This window comes from Squalius cephalus (assembly GCF_949319135.1).
Source record: "Squalius cephalus genome assembly, chromosome: 3".
Taxonomy (NCBI): Eukaryota; Metazoa; Chordata; class Actinopteri; order Cypriniformes; family Leuciscidae; genus Squalius; species Squalius cephalus.
Window position 1 is genome coordinate 33,911,257 of NC_137124.1, and position 14,182 is coordinate 33,925,438.

Sequence of the window (14,182 nt, forward strand, 5' to 3'; positions counted from 1 at the left end):
GAGTTTGCAACAATTATTAGTTAACACTAAGTTGTCAACATTTCGGAAAAAAAATTATAAAAAATGCATCGCTTTCTGCCAGGACTTGTACGTGCTTTTCCCAAATCACTGAAGTGATTTTATGCAGAACCTATTTGTACTACTGTATAAGTTTGGTACCATTCCGGGCTTTAATAGTGGGGTAATTTACGAGATACATGGGGGGGGTTTGGGGGGGGGGGTTGGCTTGAGGTCATGGTGCAAAGGACCCTAGGTTGATTTTACTCCGAACCGTCCCTTTACAACAGTAAGACAAAATGTATCCTTTTTAGCCGAAAACCTGTTACCAAGACTCCACTTACAATCACCTGCATGAACAGTATGGCTCTGGAGTATGTCAAAACATATAAATAGTAAATACCTAGGCATCTGGTTGGATTCATACCTGTCATTCATTACACACATCAATAACCTTCAAACAAAAGTCAAAGCTAGACTAGCTTTCTTTTCCGTAATAAAGCTTCCTTTACTCATGCTACCAAATGCACCCTCGTTAAGATGACAGTACTGCCAATTTTGGACTATGGCGATATTATCTACAGAATGGCACCAAACACAGCCCTGAAAAAACTGGACACACTCTATTATTCAGCCATCCGTTTTGCCACTAATGCACCCTTTCACACTCATCACTGTGACCTGTATAAACTGGTGGGCTGGCCCTCCCTTCATACCCGGCGGCTCCATCATTGGTTTCTCTTAATATACAAGACAATCCTGGCCAAGACACCTCTCTATCTGTCATCTCTTCTTCATGCCACTCATAACACCTATCACACAAGTAAATCTTTTTTTTAATTTAATTGCTTGTTCTATGTGTCATGACTACGTACAGTATGTTTCTGTAGCCTCTTGGCCAGGTCATGTTTGTAAATGAGAAGTGGTTCTCAGTCAACAGTTACCTGGATAAATAACGGTTAAATAAAATAAATAAATAAAAATTACGGGGTTGGAACAACATGGGTGAGTAACTGGCTGACATAATTTTCATTTTTGGGTGAACTAACCCTAAGTGCGAAAGTACAGTTACCTTACAGCAAAAATGACTCCACTACGGGTTACAAGTAACCAATTCCTATTCAACTTGAGTAAAAGTCTTAGAGTATCTGATTTTAACAGTTTTACTCGAATTGAATGTAGGCTCAAAGATGTACTAGTCCTCAACACTTAAGAGACATGCCAGTAAAAAAAGAAAAAAAAAAAAAGAAAGAAAAAACAGTTGATTTGTGAGGTCGACACAACAGCCTTTTAAACAAAAACCTTATAGCAAGTCTGGTCATTGTCTGCACTCTGCAGTACTGAAAGTATTTGAGGATAAGCTATGTTCAGATGATCTCTGCCTTCATCTCTCTCTGGCCTATCTTAATATCTACTTGACAACAGTATCTGTCATCACTTCACTTCCATGTGACAGTATTTGAAACCTGCATCTCAGTAAATCAATACCTTCCTGACATCTCAAGGGTGAGGCAGCAATTCAAGGTCATGCTGAATGAAACTGCACCTTCACCTTTGTCTAAACATACATGCCTCCTAACTTTTTTTTTTTACTCACTAAAGTTTTTTAAATGTTCATCTGGGTCTCAATCATTCCAATAATACCAAGAGTTTTGACTTTATACTGACATCTGTATGAATGCATAATATTTGCGACTATCTGCTGTCATTTCACACCAAAGCGGTCTATCTTTTTTCTACTTTTTGTCCATGTCTTTCTCCATCTCGTAGTGCACACATCCACAAAACCAATTGTTAGATTCATGTAAAAAAAATTCAATGTGCTGTGCTTTTATTAGTTAAAGATGGTATGTGGGTTTATCTGTAGAGTGAGAGATGAGGGGGAAAAAGTTTTATAAGTGAACACATTTTTATTATTAACTTATTATTAATTGCATGACACAGCTGGTCATGTGATGTCAACATGGCGCTGCCCATGAGGGGGCGACCCACTCCATCTATAATCTAGATTACAACCCCTTAGACGACTTATTAATATTCATATTGTAATATTATATTTTCATATTATAATATTAATATTAGAATAATATTTTTATTGCATCTATGCATTGCATAGAATTCAGTCTACAGAAACGTACTAGAATACTTCATACACGATATTGATATTGATATTGAGCGTAATTACTAATTTACCTTTGTTGGCGATGGCATGTGCTTCCTGGCACGTCACTCACTGTTGAGTTATGAGTATTTATGTGGTAGACACAGTCAAGTGCTGCTGCTGATGGGCTGCTTCAGTCGTTATGCTGCTGTTCACCATGAAACACGAATGAAGCGATGCAGAAAGTACTTTCTACATTTTTTGAGCGCAAGAGAAGCAAGGAATAAAGACTACCTGGACCAAGTCATCTGTCACTGTTGCCGTCACACCAAAAGTTGATATAGTTTTAAATTGGGTGCAGAGATCAGGCGTGAAAGTCTCTACTCAATAGCAACATGACCTCTCCACCTCACAGTACAGCGTCAGAGCGTTCATGGACTATTGGACCTGCGGAACTGGAGATGAACGAAAGTCCGCACATGCGAAATGACAGTGTGCGGTTCGGCAAGACCTCAGTGATCACTCAGCGCCAGGCATCTCACCTCCATCCCCGCATGTCCGTGTACAGCGCGACCCGTCCCTCACTCTCTAGGTCCTTCTTTCAAGGACGTGTATATAATTTCTTGGAGAGACCATCGGGTTGGAAATGCTTTGTGTATCATTTTACAGTGTGAGTATTTTATTGTTTTGAGTATTTTATTGTATTTTATTGTGAGTATCTGCTTTTTTACAGAGAATGAGAAATAGTCTACAACGTCATGCCATATTTTTAGATTAAGAAATACGTCTATTTGTGTTTAAAATTATTTTACTGTTACAAGAGGCACTTCTTCAAGTAAATGTTTGATAATTGTTCCCCCCCCCCCCCCACACACACTTTTTGCATGAAAAAATCCCTTTAGTGCAGCACTTCAGTATACGAATACTACATTTTATTAATATATTCCAAAATGAATTTATTGCACTACAATTTATTGCATTTATTTTCAACATAAAACTCAATGATGTTTTTTTTTTCTATTAAAGGGGTGGTAGGCTATAATGCCCTTTTCACAAGATGTAAAGTCTTTGATGTCCCCAGAGTGTGTATGTGAAGTTTTAGCTCAAAATACCCCACAGATATTTTTATATAACATGTTCAAATTTACACTTTTTGAGGGTGAGCAAAAACGCACCGTTTTTGTGTCTGTCCCTTTAAATGCAAATGAGCTGCTGCTCCCAGCACAGGGGGCGGAGCTACAACAGCTTGTGTCCTTGTGTTCTGTGGTCGAAGTTCACAGTAATCGATTGTCGAGTTCACGCGCATAGGTTTAGTTACCTATGATCACGCGCGTGAACTCGACAATCGACTACTGTGGACTTCGACCGAAAACAGGAAGAAAATACAGGTATGTGCGCTGGCTGAATTAACATCACTTTTATTAATATCTTTCACATCTACTGCAGTCAGATTCACCCGTGTTCACTCTGAAGGAATCACTCACAATGGCTGGGCACTTGTAATGACACATCAAGGATGTTAAGAGGCTAAAAGCAGGTTTAAAACTTGACCCATTGAAGTCAACAGGGTGCAAATTTTTAAAAAAGGATAACACGGTGTAGGCAACACCGATTTATGTCGTTGTTCTCTGTACTGACAGGACTCCAAATTTACAAAAAAATTAGCACAATGTTAAAATTGACCGGAGTTCTCCTTTAAGTAAAAACTAAAGAAAGAGAATGATACCCTGTATAAAAAAAGGTGTTCGTAACACCAAAAAATCTGCCAAAGCTTTTTTGACTTTGGAATGAATCTACTTAATTGTCTACGTAATTATATTTCCCTTTATTTACATGGTTTTACATTTGTTTCAGTATTATGTGCTACATCTATGAGGAATGTCCATAAATGAGTGCATGCCTTAAGCCGGGTTACACACTGTACGATTTATAATAGTGCTTTAAGACTGTTGCTTGTCAGACTGTACAAACGTTATCCCCGCTGTAAGCCATGTCACACAATAGGATCTCAGTTGTCATTCATGTCAGACTCTACAGCAGTCAAGACACATAAAAAACGGAAGAAGACATAAGAAGACTCGTCCGGAGTTTTACAACATCAATCCGTGACGCGTTCGTTGACTGTGAGCTGCTTTTACATGCGGGATAGAAATGGTGGCTAGCAAACAAAAACAAAACAAAAAACGACATCGATGTGTGTGGAGCAAGTGGTGGTTTGTCGTTGTCTCAGTAATTGCGCCATGAGGTTCTGCACTGGTTTTTGATTTGACGGTGTCATAGGAGATGCCACTCTGCAGGACTGTGCGTCAAATCTTCTGACACTGCCATCATTTCGACTTCAGATTTTGGCCTAGGATCAGAAGAATATTTAACATTTGTCTCAGAGAGCAATGTGCTTGTAGTTCTGAACTAAAGAGATGACGTCACATGAGTAGCCTACTCATTACATGAATACTGGTGAGGTGATAAACACTCACACGGTGACCTCAACACTTAGTACATGAAACACAGCAAGTTCCTGTACTTCAAACAGTAGAGCGTGATCCTTGGAACGCACGAATTGACATAAAAGGTGTGCTTTAAATTCAATGTAAGTTGCTTTGAATAAGAAGACAACAAATGGCAAGTGGTCAAACAATGCAACCATATTAATTAATCATGCCCTATAGTGCATGATATTGTCACAGTTATGCTTAGTTTTGGTTTTGTTTTCTATCAGTCGGTTTAATCACCTGTTTGCCTGTGTTGCTTTGTTCCTCTTTTCCCGCCATAATCAGTTAATGGATATTCATTTAACCATCACAGCTGTTCATTATTTAGTTCATCACCATGAGTATTAAAGTTCCTCACCTTCACTCATTCTTGGTCTGGCATTGCACGCAGTTTCTTGTTGTTGGCTTATGTTTAATAAAGTCAGTCGTTATTTGTAACTTCCTCTTCATCATTGGACTTATGTGACAGAGTGAAGAGGGCAAATGGAACTAAACCATTTTATTTAAACTTAAAAAATGTGCATTAATCTACCTAGCTTACAATTCTTGTTGGTTTGGTTTATTCGAGACAATTCTCTCTCCAAGCCTTGCTTTATGTACTACACTTTACCAAAAAAAAAAAAAAAAAAAAAGTAAAAGCTAAAAGTCCATAAAATAAAAAACAATCAAATTATGTTGTATTATAAAAGCAGCTTTGAGATGCATTAGTTGAGCTTCTGTAAACTGCTATAATTGTGTTATAGTAGCCTAGTTAATGAAATAAACTCAAAATCAAGTAAATAAATCTTTGGCTGTATGGCTTTGTCTAGTATTAACTGATCTAAGAATCATTTTTTCAGTGTAATGAATAAAAAAGGATGCTTTGCAGCAGAATGTGGCTGTTTTGTAATTGTCAAAATGACTCAACTCATTGGGACCTTTCATGGACTATATCTCTAGCAGGAGAGGAGGTGATAGCGGGCAGCTAAACTTGGCTGCAGAGGTGACTGTGTTCAGCAGGGGCCCTGTGGGTTTGGTAACCCTGTGACTCAGTGGTGTTGGGCAGAGATGCCAAGAGAACATGGGAATCTGAGTGAGAGGGTGTCAGATGCTGCATCACTGTACAAAAACTGTAAAAGATCATGGAGCATTTAAATTATACTTTGGTTTAATGTGTTTGTAAGAATGATGAGCATGAGGCTGAGGGTTGGAGGTTAGTCTGTAATTAACTGGTGGCTTGTCATGTAGCATATGCGCTTTATTCAAAGTGATTTACGGTGTACTAATATTGTGATGGTCCCTATGGAGCAAATTGAGGTTAATTGCCTTGCTTAAGGGCACAACTGGACTCTCCGGGCACCTCAGTGCATAATTCATCCTCACCTGATGCCTTGCTAGTGTATGGTCTTGAGCACTAGTCGATCACTTGACCACCCTGTCATCTGCAGCATGAAATTGAGGAGTCTCGCCTGAATACGGAAGCGTTATGGAAGCGTGTGTGTAGGAGGCAGGGTATGTTAGCCAAGAATGTGCACATGCTTATCACTGCTTCAAAGACTGCAAAGCCATGGAGGAATGAAAGGCACTTATCGTCAAAGTGTGAACCTTGTTTGTGAACGTGTGCACATGCTGTTGGAAAAACTAGTATTTGTGCTCCATACATTTTTATTGTTTTCTGCCCAGCATTGTATGTGAATGAAATGTCTATCTATCTATCTATCTATCTATCTATCTATCTATCTATCTATCTATCTATCTATCTATCTATCTATCTATCTATCTATCTATCTATCTATCTATCTATCTATCTATCTATCTATTTGTTTGAACAATTCAAAACTTTAAAACAAGGCTTCATCAAGCCAAAAATGACTTGACAAACTTTAATTTTCTGGTTCAAAATGACGGTTATTTCTTTGAATTTCACTTCAAGAATTCCTGTAGCTGAAACAGCAGAGCACGGTCACGGGATTAAAAGATGGGTTTGATATCTCTTGAATGCATTATAAGTCAATAAAAAATCTATCTGCCCAATATATAAGATGCAGTGTTCAATTTAACTCAACTTCCTTACACTCTAATTCGGATTGCAATTCTGCATCCTGTTTACTTCAAATGATATTGGAACTGAATTGGAATTTAAAAGGCATTCTGAATTTGATTCTGAATGCTGCACAATGCTGATAAATACTAGTTTGCAGAACACTATACAGATACATACCAAAGACACCAGTGATGAGGCAAATATTTATAGCGGTTCCAAATATCATTTATCAAAACTGCTTAAATATTATTCATTGCAGTGCTATCTGCAGGTATGAATAGTTCAAATTGCCTCATGCAAATCTGATTCTGTTTAGCTCCAGTTCTCAAAATATGATTTCTCATTGCCCTGATTATTTTCTGTTTATTTTATCTCTAATGCTGTGAGCTGTGCTGTGTTTATTATCCCTGACTAACCGCTGCGGATTGGCAGATCAATTACTTGTTGCATTGTACGGTAGCCTGTGGCATGTTTATTGACATGTAACTTCTCTCACAGACTGCTTGTGGCAGGTTCAAGGTCATTCAGCAGTAATAATTACATAATAAGATAGATATTTGTCAGGCAGCCATCGGTTATGTGTGTATGTTTACTTACATCTCTGGTCCCTCCCTCTGAATTTGTGATGACAGGCAACAGCTGGGCACTGTTTGTCTGGCAGCTGGGTTTCATACCTCTTGGTGTTTCATTTTTATTGTTAATGCAGTCAGACTGATGAATTATTGAGCTGATAGAGCAGTTGTAATGGGTTAAGCATCACTGCCAAAAACAAACACGGAGAAATAGCTGTTGCTGAATATTAGCGATGTGCATTTCAGAGAAGATTAAAACACATTTTTAATTACAAGATTAAATGTATTCCTAATTAAATTAATAGATGACTTTCACACCTGATGTACCAACAAACTGTTTTTGTCTTCTCCTTCATATGCTGTTGGAAATTTTGATAACTTTATGTTGGCAATTATGATTATTACTAAATTATGATTAAAATAAATCAACAAGTTTAAAGCACATGAGAATATACTATTTGCATAGTTGTCTGTGAACAAACTGTTTTCTCTCCAAAATAACTTTTCTTTTTGTCTCAGAAGTTACAACTTTGTTTAGACTGAGAGTACACATGATGACCGTGCTGTGATGTGTTTAATCTACAGTATTACTGTATTACTGTAGATTCTGCAAGGGTTTAGAAACTGAACCCTTTATAGAATATATTTTTGGCATGTTCTGATTTCTTTGAACAGACTATTATAGGCTGTGAATCCGAGTAAAGATACATTTCCTAAACTGAGTTGCTTATTAAAAAGCATATTACTAGGATATTGGCTGTTTATTAGTACTTATAGAGCACATATTAATGCCTTATTCTGCATGACCATATTCTACAACCCTTAATCTATACCCCATTAATAAACTTAACAACTTACTAACTACCAAAGCAGTAATTAGAAGTTTATTTAGGCAAAAGTTGTAGTTAATTAGTTAAGAATTTAGTTGTGAATTGCACCCTAAACTAAAGAGGGATGAAGAAAGTATCTATTTAAACACACACACACACACTCTCTCTCTCTCTCTCTCTCTCTCTCTCTCTCTCTCTCTCTCTCTCTCTCTCTCTCTCTCTCTCTCTCTCTCTCTCTCTCTCACACACACACACACACACACACACACACACACACACACACACACACACACACACGTTTCTAGGTTTCAATGTTTTATTGGGACTTAGATATAATTATGTCTATACTGTACATACTGTATATTCTATCCCCTAACTAACCCTAAACCTACCCATCACAGAAAACTTTGTTTTGTTTTTTTAACATAAAAAAAAATACAAATAATAATACTCGCTATCATCAGTATGATTTATAAGCTGATTTACTCATGGGGACCAAAAATGTCCCCACGAGGACAAAGATTTTTTGGATATTGACATCTTTGTGGGGGCATTTTGTCCCCATACCATAGGGTTTACCAGGACCACACACACACACACACACACACACACACACACACACACACACACACACACACACACACACATTTTAGTATTTAAATGTTAAAATGCCATATTGACGTTTTTTCCTTTCCCCCTGCAGATTCCTCATTGTGCTTTCTTGCCTGATCCTCAGTGTGCTGTCCACCATTGATGAGTATCAAACACTGGCTAATAAAACACTATTCTGGGTGGTGAGTCTCACTGCTTTAGACTTATAGTGTGTTAAATATTTTTTTTATATGAATTTAAATTATTGTGCTGCTTTTTAAGGTTTATAATCCCTGGTGGCCTTGGACAATTGATTCAAATGTCTGTTTTCTGACCTGTAAACAGGCAGCATAAGTAGCAAACAGGCATATTGCATGGGGACATATTTCCAACTTTGACCGGACATATGTCATTGAGGCTCTGGACCTTTGACACAAACGATAGCTATTGTTTTTGAAGATGATATAGATTTTATGTTCAAATTTAACATAGCCTCTTGGTGTAGCTCATTGTTTAGCTTGTTCTCCGTAGTGTTCTCTGCCCTTGGTTTTATCCAGCAGAGGGCAGCAGTTCATCATTTTGCATGTTCCATTTGACTGTGGCTTTACAGTTTTTGCCCCCATCTAATGTAGAAAAAAACACTCACATTATTGATGTTTATTTATTTAGCAGGTTCTTTTTTCAACGTGACTCAGAGATGGAGATAAAAAAAATAAAAAAAATTAATACAATAGACCCAATAATTTTAGCAGTGGTTAATGCCTTTATTGCTTTATATATAGGCCTATATATATAAGGAAGAACTCTCCCAAAAATTTAAACTGTCATAATTTACTCACCTTTTTCATCTGTGGAACACAAGAATGAGGGATGAGAAGATTTTCAAGATTGTCAAGCTCCAAAAAGCACAGTAAACTATCCATGTGCCCTATTCCAGGTCTTCTGAAGTCATTTACGGAAGAGTTGCTATTCACTGATAATCTTGCTCTTTGCCATTCAAAACTGGCCAATCCAACGAGAAAAGGGAGGTGAAATGCGTAGCAGATTTAAATGTGCAAAAGTGAGTGAGATTTTCTTGGGCAGCCCTCCTTACACTCCTTGCTTTAAGTACTAACACTGCCTTAATGAATTCAAGGCCTGAGAACCCTCTCAGAAAACAGACACTGCAAAGTCTATATCACACAGGCAGCTCAATTCACAGAAAATGAAGGTGTTCTGTTGTCTAGAATGGCAGCTTGAGCTGGCATTCTTAAATCATTCTGTTTACTTTGTTCAATAATCCATAGCAGTGTTTCTGCTAAGCATTAATTGCTTCAGGCCTTGTTAGCGCATCTGAGGCTTTGTTTTGATCAATATTCAGATCACAGTCTGTCGAGTAATTAATGTGCTCGACGAAGCATTTTCTCCTGACAGAGGCTATGTTAAATAGTAGTTACTAGAACAGACCATCCTTAATACCATCAATACCATCAATACCATCCTCAAAAACAATAGCTAGCATTTGTTTCCAGAGCCTCAATGCCATATGTGCATATTAGCCAATGTTCCCCATGCAATATGCCTGTTTGCAAGCTTAGGCTGCCTATTTACCGGTCGAGGAACAGAGACAAAAGAGAATCAATTGTCTTAGGATGGCAGAAAAAGGAGAAAGGGAGGGGCAGAGATTATAACCCAGTGACTGCATGTCAGAGGTCAATTTGACCACCGGCTAATGGGATTAAATCTATGCTTCATGTTCATTAGCTGATGCCTCGCATCACAAGTTAATTCTGCAGAGTCTAGGGTTTGATGCAGAAAAGGCCCTCTCGGATTAGCTATCCGGCTACTGCAGCCCTGAGCTTAATCAAGCTTACAACAGGTGTTGTCTGTTGTGTGTTAAAAAGCAATCATCCAAAATCAAATAGCATACTTTTAGCATGGGTGGATACAGTCACTTGAGGGAGCAGGATGTTCTCACAGGAAGTAGAACACTTGTTTTAAGGGCTGAAACCTTCCTTTAGACCCAATCACCATGTCATCCCTACCCCCCTCGTTCACACCCTATTTTAATGAGGCACGGCCCTCTACATTGCGTCTCACAGCTGTTGAGGCAAACAAAAGCAGACTTGCCCCTTTCTACGGCTTTTCAAGACAGTCAAACTGCTCGCTAAGCCATGATCAAAATGTATGATTCTTTACAGCACATAAGATGTTTATGGGTCATAAACATATAAGAGTGTCCATGATAAAAAAAAAAAAAAAATTTGTTTAAAACACATGTGCCAAGTTCTTTGTGATATAGACTTTGTATTCATTTGATGAATTTCATATGGTGTTACCATATAATTATTGGTAACACTTTATAATACTGTTCCATCATTAATAAATAACTATACAGGGACAAATGAGTAACGCAATATTAACATTCTAGTAACTACTATACAAGAAACACTGATTTAGTAAGTAGTAGCGCTCAGTTGAGTGAGGTAGTTCACTATTAGCTAATCAATAACTACTTTTTTTTTTTGTTACAAAAACCTCAAATGCTTACAATGATTTCAGTATTAGGGAGTGATCAGGCTTTTCTCTTTAGTATACTGATACAAATAATTAGTTCTGAAGGATTTGGTAATACTCAAGTCATTACTAGTGGGTTACCATGATCTTCACTCTAGAATTAATTATACATTATGCATTATTCACATTAATTATAAACCTGTAAATAGTAGTTATCTGGGAGGTATGAAATAATTATTATTGATTAGTTAATAGTGAACTACTGCATTCAACTGAGCAGTATTAAGGATTTGTTAATCACAGTTTATTGTTACTATTAGAATGTTAATATTGTGTTCCTCATTTGTTCCTGTGAAGTTATTCATTAAAGACGGAACAGTGTTCTAACGTGTTATCTAATTATTATTTATTCTTTTAAATATATTTTTATATACGTTTTTTTGTGAACCCACAACATAAAAAAGTCAAATTATCTGATATTTCAACCGATTTATTGCTTTTGACACAGTTTACAAGGGTCCTCTCTTTGATATCATTTTCTGTTGGTTGAACCACATGACTTTGATTTAGCGGACAAAGAGGTTTTGTATATTAATTAGCAGTGGAGCATTTTGTTGGGAAAAAAAATCTCTAAAATAATAATTAAAGAATATACCAAACTACTAAATATTGTTTTCTTTTCAATGATTGGCTTTTTTTTCTTCATTATGACATCAGAACAGTCCATGCCCCAAAATAAATATTAAAATAAATTTGAATTCAGAAATGAAAAAAAAAAAATTACACATTTCATTTTTAATGTATTTTTGAAAAAATCAATAGATAAAACCCATAATTTACCCCCTTTCTACTGGTATAGCAGAGGTAGGATATCATGATCCCAATTTTTTTTTTTTTTTTTTTTTTTTTTACTTTGAGTAAGTGCTTATGTAAATTAAGCTAAAGCTTATCAGGCAAATCTTACTAAGTGTAAATTAATCATTAACTTAGATCATTGTTCACCACTTTTTCCAGTGTCAGCCACTAAAAGTCTTGATAGGCCCTGTTAATCTATATTAGCATGACATTGTTTCACTGTGAGCAAGGAGAGCTACTGCACATTAGCACCCCTTACAGCCACACACATGCTGCTGACACGTATTAACTGATCCTATTCTGTGAGGAAAAAAGACTATTGTGTGTGTCACACTTCTGGGGTGAAGCCTCAGAGGTTGATCATTACCTGCTCAACAGTGGTAGGCGACAGAAGTCACACAGGACGTTACGCCACACACGGGTGCTGGAAGTCACACAGGACACTAGGCTGACCCGACACCACACGCACTGAGAAATCCCTCACCCGAGGATTGTGTTCTCACATGCTTCCCTGTCCCCCAGAAAGTGTCATAGCTGTCACCAAACTTCCTCCGTATGCTAAGTGTGCTAACACATCCTCAAGCTCAGTCTCTAGGTGTTGCGAGGACAGTAGTCCTGCCACGGGGTGCTAACTCCTTCTCCAGGCAATTATCAGTTACAGATATTACCCTCCCCTAATTAGACAGAACACAGATGTCTCTCTCTTTGTCAGTGTTAACCAAGGCCCACCATGAATGGCTAATAAAACTGAAAACGAACAAAAGCCTCTATAATGATGAAATGTTTTCTATTTGAAAGCACCATGAATGTGTAATGAGCATTTATTGCTGTATTTTAACAATTTGCTGTAATGTTTTAACACTGGGTCAAAAGAGCTTTTAGGCTTTTTGTGATTCGAGCAGCTAATAGAAACATTATCCAGTGCATTTTAGCTGTCTAAAAGCAAATTTTTGTGATTATTTACGTGAAGGGATATTCACTGTTATGAGGTGAACCCACAAAGTATTAAATGTTCAGAGTGTTTGGACAAATCACCTTTATCTCATTTGCACTGATAAGACACTGCATCTAGTCAGTTACCCTCCCCCAACACAGTAGCTAATGCCTTTCTGTTGAGTGTGATAGGATGTAAAGACCTGAGATAACAGATAAAACTGCGTACCTTTTCAAACAAATGTTTTAATGCGTAACGTTTCAGTCAGAAGAGTTAAATAGTTCACCCAAAAATGAAAATTCTGTCATCATTTACTCACCCTCATGTCGTTCCAAACGAGTTTCTTTCTTCTGTTAAACACAAAAGAAGGCATTTTAAAGAATGTTGGTAACCAGACGGTTGACGGCGCCCATTGACTTCCATAGTATTTTTTTTCATACAGGTTTGGAACAATATGAGGGTGAGTTATTAATGAAATTATTTTTATTTTTAGGTTAAATAGCCCTTTAACTTCTTTCTAATCTGGCCCCTGGTCTTTAATAATGTTCCCAAAATGTTAGCACAAAAACATTATTTATACATCGTTCATGAAACATTTTATTTGTTCTTATTTTTAACGTTTCAGAACATACAAAAGAAACGGGTTGTCCACATTCTTTAGAATATTATCTTTTGTGTTCTGCAGAAGAAAGAAATTCATACAGGTTTGGAACGACATGATGACAGAACTATCCCTTTAAGAACACATTAGTTCCTTTCAAATTCTCACTGTCACACCAATAATATATTTGCTTTGTGTCTTTCTTTTCAAGAGGGGTTAGTTAATGCTATTATTTATTATCAGACTTCAAGTGTTTGCTTTGGCTAGAGCACAAAAGGCTGGAGTAGAAAAAGTCACTCAATGCCAAATCACGTGCTTCATAATAAGTCCATTTTTAATATTTAATGTAATCTTATAAGATTGAGGACAAGGGTCAGCTGGCCCTTGCTGTTATTACAGTGAACCCTTCCTCTGCTCACCCATGGCGACCGCATTCCAGCTGCGTTTTGGATGGGATATCTGATTGCCATGGTAACTGAGAGAGGCCCTTGCATCTGGGGTCCTGTTTCCTCTCACCCTATACCACCCCTCCCCAAAACTGATCCCATGGCCTCTGTCGCCCACTGGCCGTCCACCCAGACCTTTCATATGCCAGCTGGTCAGTGTGATCGCAAGCCTAGATTTAATTAGATCGCACAGAGAAACCCAGAGCATGGAGACAACAAAATGGGCCTTGCTAATCTGACATAT

At 37.5% G+C, this 14,182-nt stretch overlaps 1 protein-coding gene across 3 annotated transcripts in view; it reads left to right on the forward strand.

Annotated features, from left to right (window-relative positions):
- Positions 1-2,229: 2,229 nt before the first annotated feature.
- kcnq1.1 (potassium voltage-gated channel, KQT-like subfamily, member 1.1) overlaps positions 2,230-14,182 on the forward strand; it is a 33,544-nt gene continuing 21,591 nt past the window's right edge. Inside the window, exons 1-2 of one of the 3 annotated variants that reach the window (XM_079865388.1) lie at positions 2,230-2,768; positions 8,719-8,809. In XM_079865388.1, the coding sequence (XP_079721514.1) occupies positions 2,494-2,768; positions 8,719-8,809 (366 nt within the window). In that variant the 5' untranslated portion in view covers positions 2,230-2,493. Of the gene's footprint in view, positions 2,769-3,374; positions 3,487-8,718; positions 8,810-14,182 lie in introns of those variants that run through there. The other 2 variants (XM_079865389.1, XM_079865390.1) reach the window with 2 other exon arrangements.